Consider the following 17,393-nt stretch of genomic DNA (forward strand, 5'->3'; position numbering starts at 1 on the left):
TCTACAGGATTCCTTTTTTTACAGTTACAAGAAATTGGCTGTAATACCTATAGTACATACATTTCTCTGCGGGGCTTTATTGGACACAGGCAGGTCGTGACTTACAGCGTCACAGCCTGCTAATTAGTACTGAATATTAATGAGTTGCTGAAAGATTTGAACATAAGAGAGCTTTAATCTCTTGTAGACCAAAGTGGAAAAAAATTAAAACAAAAGAGAAATTAAGCATTAAACTGAAGTGGCAGAAAAAAGAACAGACTTTGCAACTTACAGAGGTGAAAGCACTGACTTGTTTAGCTTTCCCATCACCTCATTAAGGCTTTCTTTTACAGTAGTTGTGTTGGAGGCTCAGAATCTGACTAGTTGGATTTTTATCATTCTGATATCCATCTTATCACAGTTCACTCCACTGTTCTCCAAATCTAATTTCCTTTTCCACAGAGATGCAAGTTTTAGTGCCTTCCTGCTGACGATCATGCTTTTGGTATCTTTACATATTATCTCTTGCTGCTCCAGGTCTTCATCTGCAGAAAATGGCTTGTGCTGTAACCTACTGTTTTAGCAGCTCTTTACCCTACTACGCTAATTGTTTGATCTAAAGCATGTAGGGGCCAGGGGAGGAGGGGAGAAATCCTGCTGTCTTCATTGCATTTAGTGTAGGTCAGGCAGGTTGTTCTTTCAGCACCAGAAGGAATTAATGTGTTTTAATATTTTTCCAGCTGTCTCCACATCTGTTTTTTTTATTCTTGAGTGCAATACACCTATATATCGTATTATTAAAAATGACCACCAGAAGTAGTAACTTCATCGCAGATGAAGTTCAGCCTTGCAAGAAGTAATGCAAGTAGACAATATGAGAAGAGGTGTTGCTGGAGTAACTGGCAGAGAGGAGCAGATAAAGAAGAATGTGAATAATGTTGAACTTATCCTCTGACATATGGAAGAGCATTGTAGAGCTGACTTAGTAGCATTAAGGAAATTTGTTGTTGTTCACAAAGGTCATAACTATTGTGATCAACAAACATACACCCAGATACTAGCCTGGCTCAGCTTTCTGATGATTTAAGTCCTCAGTGAGCTGCAGCACTGCTGGAGTTTGGGGTGCAGAGAGGTCAAGCCCTCTGGAAAAATGGAGTTTTCATTGAGTACAATAAGATCTGTCCAAATACCAGGTACAGTCAAATACAGTTTCTCCATCTTTGTGCAAGAGGTCAAGTCATATAAATGAGCCCATTATTTTTCTTTTAAGCTTTGTGCTTAACACGTGATTCACTATGTTTAAGACTAATTCCAAAAGCACACAAATAACATTTAGTTACAAGTTTGAATCTATCAGCAGCTAAGGAACACTGGTGCAAAGTCCCTACCCTTCATCTTCATTTGATGCTTTTCAAGCAAAAGCCAGTGGCAGATAACTTATTTGAAAAATCAGGATCATGCTGATGTGAAGTTCCACAGTCTGCAACTAAAAAGCTCTAATGTCCCTCAGGACAACATGTTAAATACATTATTTTCATCCTAATAAATAGTAACCTATTTGCAACATGAAACTGTTTGTCTTTTCCTTTCCTGGAAAACACAGAGCGCTATCCTTGCCCCACAGCTTTAGATAGAGCCACCTCAGAGGATTGTACTTAACAGATTCCTGTTGTACCTGGTTCTACACTAATGTGAACCTCCCCCCGTTCCCCTACCTATCTCCATGATCTTCTGAACAGGAAAAGTGGCCAAGAGTTTTAAATCCGTTTGAATCCACATTTTCTGGATACTGGTGCAAGCATGGTCTCTAACTGAATTGTGTATCATTTAACCAGGTGAGGAAGGCAAGGAAGAAAAATGCCGTACAGCCAAGGGTTGGCAGCATGGCCCTATTGAACTAGCAATAGCTGGAGCAGAAGTTTGTAGGATGTTCTGAAAGGAGATTATTTCAAAACATTTGGTGTCAAGGTGTCAAGGAAGCTGCCTACACTATATGTTACTATAACATTAGGTTTCCCCCTCCACCATCTAACTGGTTTTAGAGAAAATTCTTCTCTGCCTTTTCCTCAGAAGACCTGAGATCTCAGATGGAAAGCAGAGAGGGATTGTTCCACCAGCAAATTCCCTTGTCATTTTAGCAGCTTATGTATGTTTTAAGCTAAACAGCTCTCTTCCTTCACTCCCGATTTGAAAAAGACTTCATTTATCTCAGAGCACTGTTAGCCCTGTTTTACAGGTAGGAAGAAAAAGAATGCAGTAGGTAAGTGGCTCTATCAAGAACATTTTTATGGCTGCTTTGTGCTAAGGTACAACAAGAACCGGTGATCTATTGCCCACTGAGAATCACATTCCTTTCTTTTTCTCCCTAAATCTGCCTACTTTGCCTACAACTGTTTATACTTAGTATCTTGCAGTTCTCGGCTTTGCAATCCAGCGGAATAAATCCCAGCTCAAAGATCTCTCTGTCCAGGAAACTTTTAGTGTTGTTGAGGAGAGATAAATGCACCCTTACACTACTTTTCTCAAGATTTTTGGTCTTGTGGAGCTTTTTGCTCTAAGGCACTGTTTAGCAACCTAACCAGCAGAGCAATTTAGAAAAATTAACACCTGACCTAGAATAGTTTTACCCCTTAGCAATAAAATTTTTGCAGCACACACAGGAATAAAGCAGTTCTTATAATTAATTCTTAGCACTCACACTGGAGTGTCGGTAAAGAGACTTCATGTTTTTAAACAGAGGCCTAAATATCGCTTTATTTTCTTATATACTCGCATTAAGATAGAGGAAAATAAATTCTCAGCACTGGGCTGTGCATTGGTTTCCAGATTAAAGCTGCCCATAGACCTCAATGCGGCTGTAAAGATATATGACAGCTAATAATCTGCTTGGCTTGGATTCAAAGTGGTGGGATTTTAAGAAAATGTCTGACATTTCCCTGGCAAGCCAAGAGTCAGTTCCACTGACACTTTTTGAAACAGAGAAGCAAAGGTGAGCTTTCAGATCTATCTGGCATGCACCAACTCCTGGGGACCCTGGAAACGCCTCCACATTCCAATCCTGGATGCATGGGATAAACTCTGAACAAAACCTCCACATTCAGTTCAGTTGTGAATTTTCATCTTCTGAAATTTGAAATTCATGTATTTCACTATGAATAAATTTTGCTTTCTTTCATCTCCCTCCCCACTCCATAAATAGTCACTGAAGTCAATTTTCAAAAACCTTTATAGATTAAATTGGGGAAAGCCCCTGAAAAGAGTTCTATATTGTTGGATTTTGTTTTGTTTTGTTTTCCCTCTGAAACTTAGTTCAGTATTGGCAACTCTACCTGTTTTATCAGTGGCTCAGGACAAATCTATTAGCAGCTAAACAACCACTTAAATGTATTAGCTGTATAAGGCAAGATAAAATACTATTGCTTTGTATGCCAAGGATGGAAGACTCATTGCAAAACAGTAGATCTCTAAAAGCATGCCAATTCTTCATAGCAGAGCCAAACACTTAATGTCACCACCCTCTAGAAATCAATAGTTGAAAGTGAATGTTTTTTTCAAGATTCTGAAGCAACTGGCAAAAACTGTGTTGTCATTAATAGCAATTCTGTTACTGTATGAGATGTCCCTTAAGTGCTACACTTGGTGTTATAGCATGTAAAAAGCAATATTTTGTGATGCAGCTGCAGAAATTTTTCCATAATATTTTTTTCCTCAGGAGTTGTTGGAAAAGTTATGAAAGTTACTTCAGCCACTGTTCTCCTTTTTATGCCCTATTAAAATTAAAAAGCAGTATTGTAGATGGTGGTAAAAGCTGAATTCTTGTTAACTCTGCAGGAGTCACTTCAGGATGCAGTCACTGGCACTGCAGCTCCACTGAAAGGTAGCCCTTTTCTCATTTCCATCATCAAATAATTCATGGAAATGGAAGGTCATGTATTTTTGGAAGGGAAAGGCTAACTGAATGAATGATGAAATCATTTTAATGATTTGAGCAGCAGATTAGAAATCAAGTTCCAGAAGCATTTCTCCTCCAACCAGCTAAGGTGCACAAAACATTATTTGAAGCACATTCAGTGAGGCATATCCCAGAAGTCAACTATTGGGAAAGCATTTGCTAGATTTAAATCACTAATAGGTACATTAATCTCACTGCTTATACAAATTAGCCATATTTTGACTTTAGTAAAAATTGCTCAGTGTTGAATCTTGCTTTCATCTTCACAGTTCCTTGCAAGCTCAGACTCCACACAAGCAGAAGGAAGCAAAGCCAGACTACATTTCAGCAGGTGCCCTAGTTTATTCATCCTTGAGAACAAGCCCTATCATGTGTAGAGTCTCCTTCCCTGGAGATATTCAAGGCTTGCCTGGATGCAACCCTGTCTGACATGCTCTAGGTGACCCTGCTTGACCAGAGGGGCTGGACTAGATGACCTCCAGAGGTCCCTTCCAACCTCACTGATTCTATGATTCTGTGATTCTATATGGAGACCCAGCAGTGCTTCATCTATTAGGTAGTCTTGAGACAGCATAGCATCTCCTGCTTGAGTAACTAGTTTCTATTCAAGTTGCCAGGAATACAGTGGAGGCATTACCACCACCTGCTCCATATGCATTTTTCCCCATTCATTGACATGCACATACAAACATTAGTTACTCAGAAGAGTAACTAATACAGAAGAGTAACTGATACAAATTTCCACAAGAAAAGTTTGGTCTTCACACTAGGCAGGTTTTCTCACTGTATTGTGTACCCTACCTTTCTGCAGCTGAACATTATATTTGTGTCATGAAAATCTAGGACTCCTACATGCTACAAGGATACTCGTGAAACAAAATGTAGTGTAAACTACAATGATATTAGGTATAGTAACCAAGATAAGAGGGAGGAAAATCTTCCAAGGAAATCTTCCATCCTTGTAGCACCAAAAGTGCATATAGAAGTCAGAGCCTTTTAGAAAGATCTCAGACCCCAAAAGCCAACCTCTGGATTATGACAGGGTTATCTCCTGGCAGCATCTCATGGATGTGCATTTTTAAATTGCAGCTTGCATAGGACATTTTTATACATAAGTCTTTTCAAGTCTGAGTCTAGATGATCTCATCCTGGCTGGCTGATGCACTGGATGCAGGGGTGACGATGTTAATACATAATAGACTCACAACACCTTACATAAACTGGAATATGCTGAGTCATGTAAAATCTCTGACATTTAGGATTTTATTTTCCTCTGATTTTGTTCCTGTGGTTTTATCACACTGGTATTTTCGTGCATAATTGGCACCTCAAGCCATAGATTTATGCACATGCCCGAATCCTGACATTTCTTTTCTGAACGAAACACAAGTTCTCCAGTTCCCACTCAGCAGATGTTTTAACAACAGAATACGGAAACTGAGAAGATCTAGGAGTGAGGTGACAAGCCAAGAGAACTGGTAGCTGCAGTATTCACTTTTGATAGTAAACACCACAAATGTCACTTGTCTAGTAGCACAGTGTTGTATGAGGTACAGATGACTCTGAGAAATCCCAGAGCTTTCACTGGCATCATCAGAGAAGCTAAATGATCTGCAGTGTTTTTGAGTTTCCTTAAATGTTTGACCTCCCTGCCTCAGTGCTCCACAGACCCTTTTTGAGAAATACCACAGTTGTTTCACTCCCTCAGCACTCCAAATCGTTAGCATTACCTTTGCTTTGGAAACCTTGTTTTCTTGCCTGAAATTCGTCCTTATCAATACTAGCATAGCCTACACACCCTGCAGTAGATACCATCCATAGAAGTCACAGGGACAACATTGGTACCCCAGTTCCAGAAAGTCTCCTCATTTCCAGAACTCTTTAGCCCTTCTCCTACACCTCCATTCTGCTATTCCATGCAGCATTTCCTTCCTCCTGAGAGCTCTATCTCCACCAGAAAGAGGTCATCTCTTCTCAGACTCTTCGGTCCTTGGACTGTGTGGGCAAGAGCCTTTGGTCTCAGCATTTCACAGCGCTGGTTCTGCATTTCGAGAAGATAAGCACTCAGCTGCTTGCATCCCTCTGCTGCAAAGACTGTCATGACCATATCTTCCATTTCAAGTTTCCTGTTCACACAAAACTAGGTATAAATGAGAGACTACCATGTACCTCATTTGACTTCACAGGTAACAGCCATCTCACAAGAGCTACTTTTAAAACTTTGGGACTCAGTTTGGTAGTACAGCCATTTATGATCAGCAGGAGTGCTATAGAGGTGACAGTCTTTATTAATATGTAATTCCTGATGCCCAGTATTTGAGCTGCAGGAATGCTGTTGTTAGTTGGTAGAGTTCCTCACTTTTTTCTGAGCCATTAATTAGGAACACTAAACAGCTTTTTAAACCCTGAGAAACCCTGGCTTTTTACTGCTGCAGTGATATTCACACATTAACTGTTATGTTGCCTGGCTGAGCATTCTATCACCAACACAACTATCATATTTTAATTATAAGCCAGGAGCTCAAAGGCTATATAAAGCTTCCAGGAAAGACAGGTGTGCTTTACAGTACTGGCACTATTTGCAGAAGTATTCTCCTTAAGAAGGTTCTGATTTGAAAGGCTTCAAACTAGTCATCTCCCTCTCAGTTTCAACAGGAACACAGGCATGTAGCTTTCTGGTGGGAGTGGGCATGCATGCACTCTCCTGCCTCCTTGGCCAGCCCAGCAGTGAGGTGTCAGCTGGGGGCTGCACTGCACTTGGATGCTCCCTCTCGTGCCCCCAGCCCTTCCACAGCTCTGCAGGTTGCAGCTTGCTGCACCACAGTGGCCTTGCTGTTTTCTCGCTGAAAGTTAATGAGCAACAGACTCTGCAGCAGGGTTTGATGCACATGTACTGCATGGGAGACGCTGCTTGGGATCATGTAGAGTTAGCCTACTAACTGAGGAGCTATTACAGTGAGGAGCCATGACCCTTTTTAAAAATGAATGAGTGATTTCCTTTGCTCGTGGGCGTTCGCAGGGAGGTCTGGCAGTTGGAGAGATGAATAAAGAAGGACATATCAACTATAACCATAACTATCTTTATAGCTTGTTCTATGAATTATCAAGCAGGATCCTCTCTGTCTCTTGAAGAGGATGAAAGCCTGTCTCTAGGCCAAAGCACACCTTGTTCTTACAGCCGTAGATATCTGAATTTGGAGGGACTTTGTAAGTTTATCTAAGTTGTATGCCAAGAAAGCTCATGTCACAACCTGGAGATGAATCTGCAGCTTTTGCATTCATTTATATTTAATCATTCTTGAATCACCAGCAAATCTCCAGGTACTGTACAGACACTAGAAGTGTTGACAGCTTCCTTTTTCTGCTTTATGATGGTTATTCAATTTTCTAACTGACGAGACTTCAAATGAAGATAAAACACAATAGGGTATACCCAGAAGCATGATCCTCATATATTAAAAATGCCTATAATTTTCGCTTCTTCACAACCATATCTTCTCAGTAATTTTTAGTATTTACCATTATTGATTATAAAAATACATTATAAAAATAAATGTTTCCTAAAATCACTAGCTAAAAAGAAGAAATCAGTTCCTGAATGTTCAGATTCAAACCTCTGTCTAGCTTTTGGTTGTCTCAGAGTTCATTCTTTTAAGCGTTTCTCTGAAACCCTACGCATTAGCATTCTGTTATGCATTATAAGGAAACAGAAAAATTCTTTCAACACAGAACTCTAGCATGTAAGAAACACAAAAGAAATAGAAAATGGAAGTGGAAAAGGTAAATATAAAAAGAGATAACAAATAAGGCAAGACTCAGATGAAGATTGTGAAATTTAGCTATAGTATAGGGATGCAAATATTTGAAGTTTCCAGTTTGTCACAGAATCTTCCCAAAAGAGGACTATATAAAGTAAAAAAGCAACACTGACAAATGAAGAATCTTGTTTCCATTCTGAAATTTATAGCTACTGTTGAAGAGAGTAACTCCTAAGAGCATAAGTAGATAAGACAGTGAAGGAAGTGCAGTTAGTCCATTATCTACTTTTGGCAGCATTTTGTGCTGTTAATCTGTTCCATATAGCTGCAAACAAGCTTTTTTGTCATTGGGATATGCAGCAGTAAGATGAAAATTGGAGTCACCAAAAACACAGAGGTTTAGAACAATATTAAAATTTATCCTTCACAGACAAAATCAAGAGTCATCAAATATCAACTTGCAGACACATTATTATGCTTAGGAAAAAAAGTAGATTACCAGAAGCAAGGAAGAGCATAGGAAGGAAAAGATCAGTCCATACCTTTCCTACTCACACTTTACAAGACTTCCCTCCAGACATCTACTGTTGCTGGAATACTAGCCCAGATGGACTTTTGATCTGATGCATATTCCAAAGCTGTCATCATTTATGGTGAAATTTGGCAATATACCCAACACAAATCAAAGGCTGACCAGTCCCCAGTGATGTTCTCAGCAAAGGAACTGCATGGAGAGGCTCTTAACTTTTCTTGTCTTCCTCATACAGACTTAAAAATTTAGCTAGATTTAAACACAACAGCAGTCTGAGTGAAGGATGCCTTCCACCAAAGCCTGCAGATCAGAAGTTGTACTGCAGTTGGTGTCACTATGTAGGCCACAAAGCATAAGCTGATTTGGGAAGCAGCTGTATAGTTCAGTGTTCACACCTAGTGATTTTTCGCTCTCTCCATCGAAACTGCAAAATATATAATATTATGATTATGATTATGGTATTATTAATAATTGCTATTATTAATATTAATAACAATAAATAAAACCTAAATAATTAGGGCTAAATATGGTGACAAATACATTGGGATATGGAGTGCCTGGAGCCCATTCCAAGCTTATTCTCTATCCAGACTACATTGAACATCTCAAAACTAGGTCTAGATTTAGACTGACAGCATTGTGCTGGAAGACTTCACAATGTGTTGTTAATTCAGCACTTTGTTATTTATGTCGTTAATACTTACATGCTACTTCCACACTTCCACACGAGACCATTTCCCTCTGCACCCTGAGTCCATCTGGCACAATGTGCACTATGGCCAGATCCTGACAGAAGCACATCCCACATTACAGATCCCATGGTCATCCAGACCAGGACATGCTACAAACTCTGCCAAGACTCCATGCCTACACACTTGTAATTGCCTGCAGCTCTCACTCATGGATTGCAACACAGGAACCATGCCAGCAGAGCACAATGTGGAAAGTATGTGGCCACCTTGTAGATAAGAACTACAATAGATTCCAGGGCATCAAAACACCATCCAAAACACCTCATTCTGTTCCCTGTCCAACTGAAGTAGATGACTATGTGTTTGTGTCCTAATTCTATATTTCCATAAGAGCTGAGGATATTCTTTTATCCATGGTCGGTGAGAGAAGGGATGGTAAAAATCTTCTGGATGGCTCTGTATTGTGCTACACTCCATTTTACATAGATGATAATGCGTAGGTTCAACAATGGACCAGTAGACCACTTTTCTGTTTGGTCTTCTAAAGGTGGAGTATTCTTCCTCCTTCTTGCTACCGGGGAGACTTTTCATTGTCCACAACAATTCAGTCCTTAGTTTCTCTGTGAAGAATGACAGCAAAGACAGCAGTGTCTATAGCATGCTTTCTAGGCTTCTGTAAATGAAATGGTGATGTTATCCCTCTGCAGAAGAGCAAATTACACCCTCAGAAAGTCAATGAAACCAATTCATTCAAACAAACTCAGGCTGCACTGGGTCCTTTACTGGATTTCCAGGACCACAAGAAGTAGATCTGAGCAAAAACTAGACTTGTCATGACAGTTCCTCACACTAGGGCTAGTTTTGAGATAATACAATGAAATACTTAGATCTGGGTGTTCTAGATGGCTCAAGGGAAATGTTTTTCAATTGTTAAGAAGATCCAAAGAGTACACTAACAAACTAAGCAAGGACCTGATAGGTCTTTGCAAGCTTTTTTTGTGATGTAGATAGCTGGCTACAGGAAAATATTAGCTGCAGGTCTATGAATGCTAACGATTTTTGACAGATCTTTCACACATAAGATCAAGATTTGAACTGTGAAGGAGATAAATGACTGTTAATCTATATTTTCGTCCCCGTAGCTCCACCACCCATCCCAAGGCTTTCGCTTCGGAACCGTGCGAGAAAGCAGTGCAGAAGATTACGTGAGGCAAAGCTTCCCAGAGATGCACGAGTACATGAGGCGGTACAATGTCCCAGCAACCCCGGATGGTGTAGCAAACCTAAAGTGAGCCTCTGCATGCAGCAGCAGATCACTCCCTTGGCCAGAGCTCAGCAGCACTGCGATGATGATGAGTTTCCCACTTCCAGTGTCATTAAACAGACATTAAAAGCAGCAAAGCAGATAGGGAAGAAAGCATATCATCACATGCAGTGATATTCATAGAGCTCACTAGCTTAGTAGTGGCTGGAGTGTTACTGAGGGAGGCAATGCTTCACATTACCTGTTAGTGTGCTCTCAAGCAGTGGAGAAATAGAAATTTTGGCATATTTCTGTATGTGACAGTGCCTTATTAGGCAGTGAAATTCAGAAGAAATTCATAAAAAAAAATAATCTGGGCAAAAGCTGAGTATGAGGATTCTCAGCGTACCTGGCAAGCTCGTAGGAGGCAAGGCTTCTCAGAGTCAAACGTTAGAGCATTTGTTAATAAAATGAATAAAATCAGCACTAGACTGGTAAAAAGTAATAAACACTAAATCTTGCTTTAGGGATTCATGATATCACTGCAGTTGAAAGACATTCATGTCTTAACAATCTGGAATTACAGAGCTGATTCACTCTGCAAGGTGCTAATAGACTTGTAATAATTCGTTCATTTTACAGATAGCGGTGTAACAGATGGTCTGAGAATTTTTTAATCAAAAGTTGTTTCCTGTTTACGTATTTTCCCCAGACCCATCCTAATGAAAATTAAGATACATGGCACTTGGCAGTTCCTTATTCCCTTAAATCAGAATCATTTCTCAACATCAGTGAAGTAATGTAACTTTACTTCAGGGGACCAGGACCTTTGAAGTGACAAGAGAAAGGGGGTTGTGTCCCTGCATCAACAGAGAAAAGGCACTACGAGTGTTTTTCATATAATCAGTATATGCAAGTGTGCTAACCACAAATGGTTGTGTTAGTAAATTTCAGTCGTTCTGTATTTATGAAAACTTAACATAGAGGCAAGCTGATCTGGCCAAAGGCAATTAATTTACCATATATTATGGAGAAAGGAGGAGGTATGTCTTTGTGTGAGTTATCCTGCTGCATTTTTGCTCTAATAATGTAAACTGCACAAAGAAACCAAAACAGCACAAGTTTGTGAGCATTTTTTTTATCTTTTATTCCAATAAAACCTTATGCTACCATTCAATTGAGTCAGTCTAACATGTTGTAGTACTTTCCATCTTCCAGATCACAGGTATTTTCATTTCCATATCAATGGGAGCAAAGTAGGTCCCAGCTCTGATGTTCTGCTTTAGATACACAAAGTTCATATCCTTCATGTACAATTCCTTTTTTCAAAATAGAAGTCAGTATTGCATTTAAAATAGCAGTCTCTGGTTGCTGTTTTCATTAAGTAAGCTGCTAAAGAACTAGGCAGATAAATGTTCAGTAAGTGTCACTGAGCAGAGTCTTCACCTGTGAAGTGATTTTATTTCTGGCTTTGATCTTGAATACAGGAATGATCCAGAAAAACTTGATGCCTTCATCATGGATAAAGCACTCTTAGATTATGAAGTATCAATAGATGCTGACTGCAAGCTTCTAACTGTGGGAAAACCCTTTGCCATTGAAGGTAATAATCAGTTTTGTAGGATACTGCTGTATTTCTAATTTGCTACATTTATTTTATTGTCATTTGACAATCTATTTGGATTTTGTTGTTTTGCTTTGTTTTGTGAAGGAGACATTGAAATTCTGAGTTCTGAACCAAAAGCAAAGCAAAAATCCACAGTACTGAGTAGACTAGAAAGGTAGTTCTGCAAGTAGCTGACAGCAAGTAGCTGCTTGCAACTTCATGTATTACAGATGCAAATCATAGTCATTTTTCTAGAATCAAAATTCAGCCTCTGTTTTCAAATGTAATACACTGCCTTTATCGTTACTGAACCTACTTACATTTACACTAAGTCCTTTACTAGCACCATGAAGTGCTAAAATACCACATTGTGGCTAAAAACTATATGTGTTATTGTCTGAAGGCCCATGCCACTGAATTGCTGAATTGCTTCAGTAGAAATTACAGTCCCAGGGTTTTAAATTGCTGTGTGATAACAATACAGACAGCTCCCATATACATACACAAGCACATTTTTCATCAGAAAATGTACATGGTGGAAAGAAAATGTCACCTCTGCCACTACAGGCATATGAACTGTTCTAACACTGTAAAAAGGAATCACAAATTTGCTTGACACTGAGGCTCTTCTGCATTGCTAAAACAATCTAAAAGAAGCTATGGTAGAGGCATAAAAAAGGTTGTGTTTCTAGATATAAGATAGAAGATTTGGGTAGGTACCTCCACCTTAAGTTTCTGAACCTCTACTTTCACATATTACTCTTGTGGCCTTAATCATTTTGAATTTAAATACTCTGTTTGTATTAGGATACTTCCCAAGCAAAAAAACTCATCTCAACATTTTCACTCCACGGTGAGTGGAGCAAACATCCACCTTTGAACTGGCTTTCTGAAGCAGAGCCAACCAGCCAGGCCAACTCAGCCTGCTGCACGGGTAGTTGATACTTGAAAGGAACATACTTTAGCAAACAGCAAATAGAAGATGAGCACTGTTTTTCCTTCCAGGATATGGCATTGGCCTTCCCCCCAACTCTCCTCTCACCTCAAACATCTCAGAACTGATCAGCCAGTACAAGTCCCACGGTTTCATGGATGTTCTGCACGACAAGTGGTACAAGGTCGTTCCATGTGGGAAAAGAAGTTTTGTTGTCACTGAGGTAAGCGATGAACAATCGGTCACAGAATTGAAGATGCTGAGGGTTTGCTCAAGATGTTCACTCCTCTCTCACAAAATACTCACAGTGTGCAACAGACCTAAAAGCCTGACAGGGCTGCACTTGAGCGAGGGGAAGCACTAAACTTCAGGAGCAGCAGTCATTAAGCCCAGCAGCATTCAGATCAGAGCGCTGGAATAACAGTGACAAGATTGCGTTGCTAGGTTAGGCTGGCTGTGCATGCAGTGGAGCACTTCTGGGAAAAAAATACAGTGTGCAATGGTGCATGAAAAAAAAGGAAAAAGAATAAAAAAATAAGGATTACTCCTTTTGTAAGTGATCTCTTATACTGCACAGCAAGTCTAACTGATTCCACTTAGTTATATCACCATCCACAGAGTCTGTCAGTGATCCTGTACTGTCTCAGACTGGATATGTGTCTAAAATAGCTAACACAAAGAATGACAGAAGAGAAGCAGAGATAATGGGAAGTAAGCACATCTCAAATTGTTACCAGGCATTGTGACCATTTCCTTACGTGGGTAGCAGCTAGTTGTCCAAAATATAGGCTCTCAGCCTAAAAAATATCCACTATCTTCTGGATGTGTCTTAGAATATATCATTCTAAGAAGAGATAAGAAGCAATTCTCAGATCTTAGTAAAACTACAGGAAATGAAAATAATTCTTTGTGGATCCTAGTACCAGTATTAAACTGGAGTTTTGCAACTCATGGCAGCTGAAGATGTGGGCCACTGTTTACAAGAAAAAGATTGAATAGCAGTTTTTCCCAAGTTCTGAAGCTAAAAATAGATAAAGTATTGAGGAATCAAATGACTGAGCATGTTTGCAGTTTAGAACATATGATGTTGTACTTTATTATTTAGTGCAACCTGTTCCAAAAGATATGTTGCATATTCTCACTGACACAAAACATGCATTTGGAAGTGTGGTATTTCCTCTTCATAGCAGATTCAGCCAAATATCAGATCAACTCTTGATTTTCCCTAAGAAAGTGGAAGCATAATCATACTCCCCAAAAACAGAAGCCCAGTTTCCTAGAAGTCCTATTCCCATTCCTTAGTAGTCATCTGAACCACTTGTCTGCAAAACTCACATTGCTGACTGAATCATTAGAAAACTAGTACTTTCTGGTGCTAAACCAAGCAAGAACTTCAGCTGCTTTAGTACATAGAGTGTTTGAGTATTTCTTCATCTCCTAATAATTTTTTAATTTTTAGTTTTTTCATTACCATCCTCTCAATATGAAGGAAATTATATTTTAATACCAGACATTTGTAGAACAAAATTTAATTTATTTAATTTTATAATTTTTCAATTGAATGATTGAATCATTCTTGAATCAATTGAATGATTCTTGATTTGAAAACCCAATCAAAAAAAACATATATGGCCATGGCCGTTTCTGATCCAGCTTAACTGAAGACTATATTATAATCTAAAAGAACAAATGTCAGGGAATTTTCTTTTTAATGTAGCTTACATATCTGTTCCTGACAACAACTGCATTTGATGACCTCTTACTTGGCATTAACACATTCTTTTGAATGGTAATGGAAATTAATTACCACAATTGTCTTAAAACTAAAAACTCTCTTACAGCAGAGACAGGCTTACCTTGTTAGTGATTCCCTAGTGAATTTAAGCCATTTAAATGGCTTAGTAAGTTTGTGCATTTTAAATAGGGCAAAGAGGTCAGAAAGGTGCCTAATGAGGATCTTTTGAAATAATCTCAGTCATGGCAAGGCAGGACACAATTTGTTTTGAATCTAAATGTGAACTTGCATTAACTGTGAAGCTGTAACAAGAAGTCTGAAAATTACTTTCCTCTACAGTTTACAGGCTTTAGTCACACAGAAGTATAGCTTTACCATTGTTTCTGTCACTTGTATTTATATGTGATACCCATATCCAAAAGCCTGTCCATGTGTTATCCCCCCAAAAAGATGTCTGATGTTTCAATTAAATGTGTCTGGGGCATAAATGCTTATGATCACATTAGTAATATCTAAACAAACTCAGTGTCAGAGAACACACCAAGTCAAAGCTTTTGGCTTTTCCTTGCTTCTTTCCTCTTAAATGCCTATGTAATCTCCCATTCTGATACAGACTCAGACCCCCTCCACTGCAAATATATTGTTACCACCAAATCCTGTTACCTCTTTTCCCTACTTCTCCCCTTCTTACCATGCTTATAGTTATATAACATAGATTCAAGCAAAAGGTTATACTAGGAAATGCTGATGTTACCCAACTCCCTTGATGACAGATACTAGAATTAAATCAGAGTCTAGTGATATCTTCCTAAGGGCAAAGTGTCCTATTGCTCAGAAAGCCACAACCATAAAACACCTTTCTATTGTGGAATACAACAGAGATACGTGTGATCCCGAAGGACCTTAGGTATCTCTGGAGCAGATGATCTAGTCCAGCACTGTGCAGCCTTTGACTCTGAAAACAGATATACAATGAGGAGAAAACAACCAAACAAAAAAAAAAAAGACATTCTTCCATATAGGGAAAACTTACAAAAGTTACAGTGATATAGACAACAAGAAGACAGATAGCTCAGATATATATAGACCTGAGAGCTAAGGCCATGAGATCTGCAATGTCTTTACCTGCATCATCATGTGTGGATAAGGAGGTGCGAGGCAGGTGAGACACAAGGAGCTTCCTCTGATCATCAGTATCTTAACTCCAGTAGCTCTATTCCATGACTGTCCCAGTATAGCTAGAGAAATGTCTAACCGTGGAATCAATTTTAAACATCTTCCAATTAAAAATTATGGTTTTATTTAGTACTTTACTTCTCCCAAAAGATATATCTGATCCTCTCTGACCTATGCTCTCAAAAGTTCCTTGAGAATCTTGGAACATTTCTAAAATAGAAAATACAGTGACAGAGAAAGTAAGCCTTGTCTGGACAAACTGTAGAAGGTGTATTATAAAACCAGTCTGTTTGTGACGAAAGTCAAATATGAGTAATGATATAACAAACCTTGCATTCCAGTCAGATAAAATAATAATATGGTAGGCAGCATGTCATTTTCACAGTAACTCTTCTGAAAGCCCCTGCAATTTAAAGTTGCAAGGAAAGACTATATAATTTTTCCTGCACAGCCATTGCTAATACTTTATCTCTGATGCAAAACTAATTCTTCCATTTTTCTAAATTTTCATTAGCTTCTCTGGGCTCAGTGATGCAATACTGAGAGACATTGTTTCACAGATGAACCTTGTACTTTCCTTACTGTGTTCAAGGTATGAAAAAACAATGACATTGTTGAAGGATTAGAAGACCCCTCAAGGTCTGCCAAAAAAGGGAGAAAATGTGGGGGAAAGAAATTCTCTAGTCTAAAAAAAAGTGTTTTTCACATGGTGGGGCATTCTATTTTTCTGACTATTCAACGACATGAGGTTTTTAGCATGCAGTCACAGCTGGAAGCTGTGCTTTAAAGGAACTCAGTCTTTTGAGTGAAACCTCAATGTGATGGTCAAAAAGGAGGCTAGGTCTAGATGTTTTGAGTCTGGTTGTCTGACTATAGTCCTTACTTCATCTTCAGTTATGCTAACCCAACATGCGGAGTTGAGTTTTCCTCCAGAAGCCACTGTTCAACAAGGAGATAAAAAAAACAGAGCCTTTGAACCAAACCACTTATTCAAAGGCATTAAGAAATCAGAAGGAAAGTGTAGAAACCAAAAAACACTTAATAGCCTCACTCTTTGTTCTTTCCCTGATAGAGATAAGCTCTACTAAGTTCAGACTTCCCCTTTCCTGAATTTCCTACCCCTGCTGCATTCCCCCTGAGCATCCCCCATCTCCACCTACTTCTTGAGGCCAAGAACTTGCCAATTTTAGAGTTTGCAGCTTCTCAGATGGGACAGGTCTGCTACTCTAAATGTGGCCCAGGATGGGATATTCTATAAAGCATAGCTTCCCCAACATTTCTTCAATAACTGAATGGAATTATTCTTAATGTTATCTTTGTGATGTATCTGTGTCCTCTGCTCCTTTACAGTCTAGAAATTTTTCCTTATCTCCCTGCAGTAAGTCATGGAAATACTGAACAGAATCTCTGAGGTATGGACAATGACCGACACTAGCAGACAATTCTCTCATTTTCAAAAAAGTCCCAGGCTCTAAATGGGAGGTTATTCAGGCTGATTATATACCAAACTAAGACCCAACAATTGCCTTAAGATAACTGGAGTATGGCTTTGTATTATTCTACTTCTTTTTGATAAATTAGGCTTGTGACACATCGCACCTGTCAACCAAGACTAATGACCTAAGAATGGGAATACACATAGGTGAAGTATTGACTAGTATAGCCTTTAAATGCATGAAGTATCCATCTTCCTGTTCAGTCATTTCTTTTTTAGGCTGTACTTGATTCTCATATGTCTGCCACTCCTTCCCTTTGAGATTAATTTCTCTTTAGATTTATTTTGAGA

General features: G+C 39.0%; 1 protein-coding gene across 1 annotated transcript in view; it reads left to right on the forward strand.

Annotated features, from left to right (window-relative positions):
• Window positions 1-17,393, forward strand: part of GRIN3A (glutamate ionotropic receptor NMDA type subunit 3A) — a 74,618-nt gene that overhangs the window by 42,740 nt on the left and 14,485 nt on the right. The window contains exons 4-6 of the mRNA XM_062599621.1: window positions 10,056-10,201; window positions 11,644-11,759; window positions 12,768-12,919. Coding sequence (XP_062455605.1) covers window positions 10,056-10,201; window positions 11,644-11,759; window positions 12,768-12,919 — 414 coding nt within the window. The remainder of the gene's footprint in view (window positions 1-10,055; window positions 10,202-11,643; window positions 11,760-12,767; window positions 12,920-17,393) is intronic.

The sequence above is a fragment of the Rhea pennata genome, chromosome Z, assembly GCF_028389875.1.
Source record: "Rhea pennata isolate bPtePen1 chromosome Z, bPtePen1.pri, whole genome shotgun sequence".
Classification (NCBI taxonomy): Eukaryota; Metazoa; Chordata; class Aves; order Rheiformes; family Rheidae; genus Rhea; species Rhea pennata.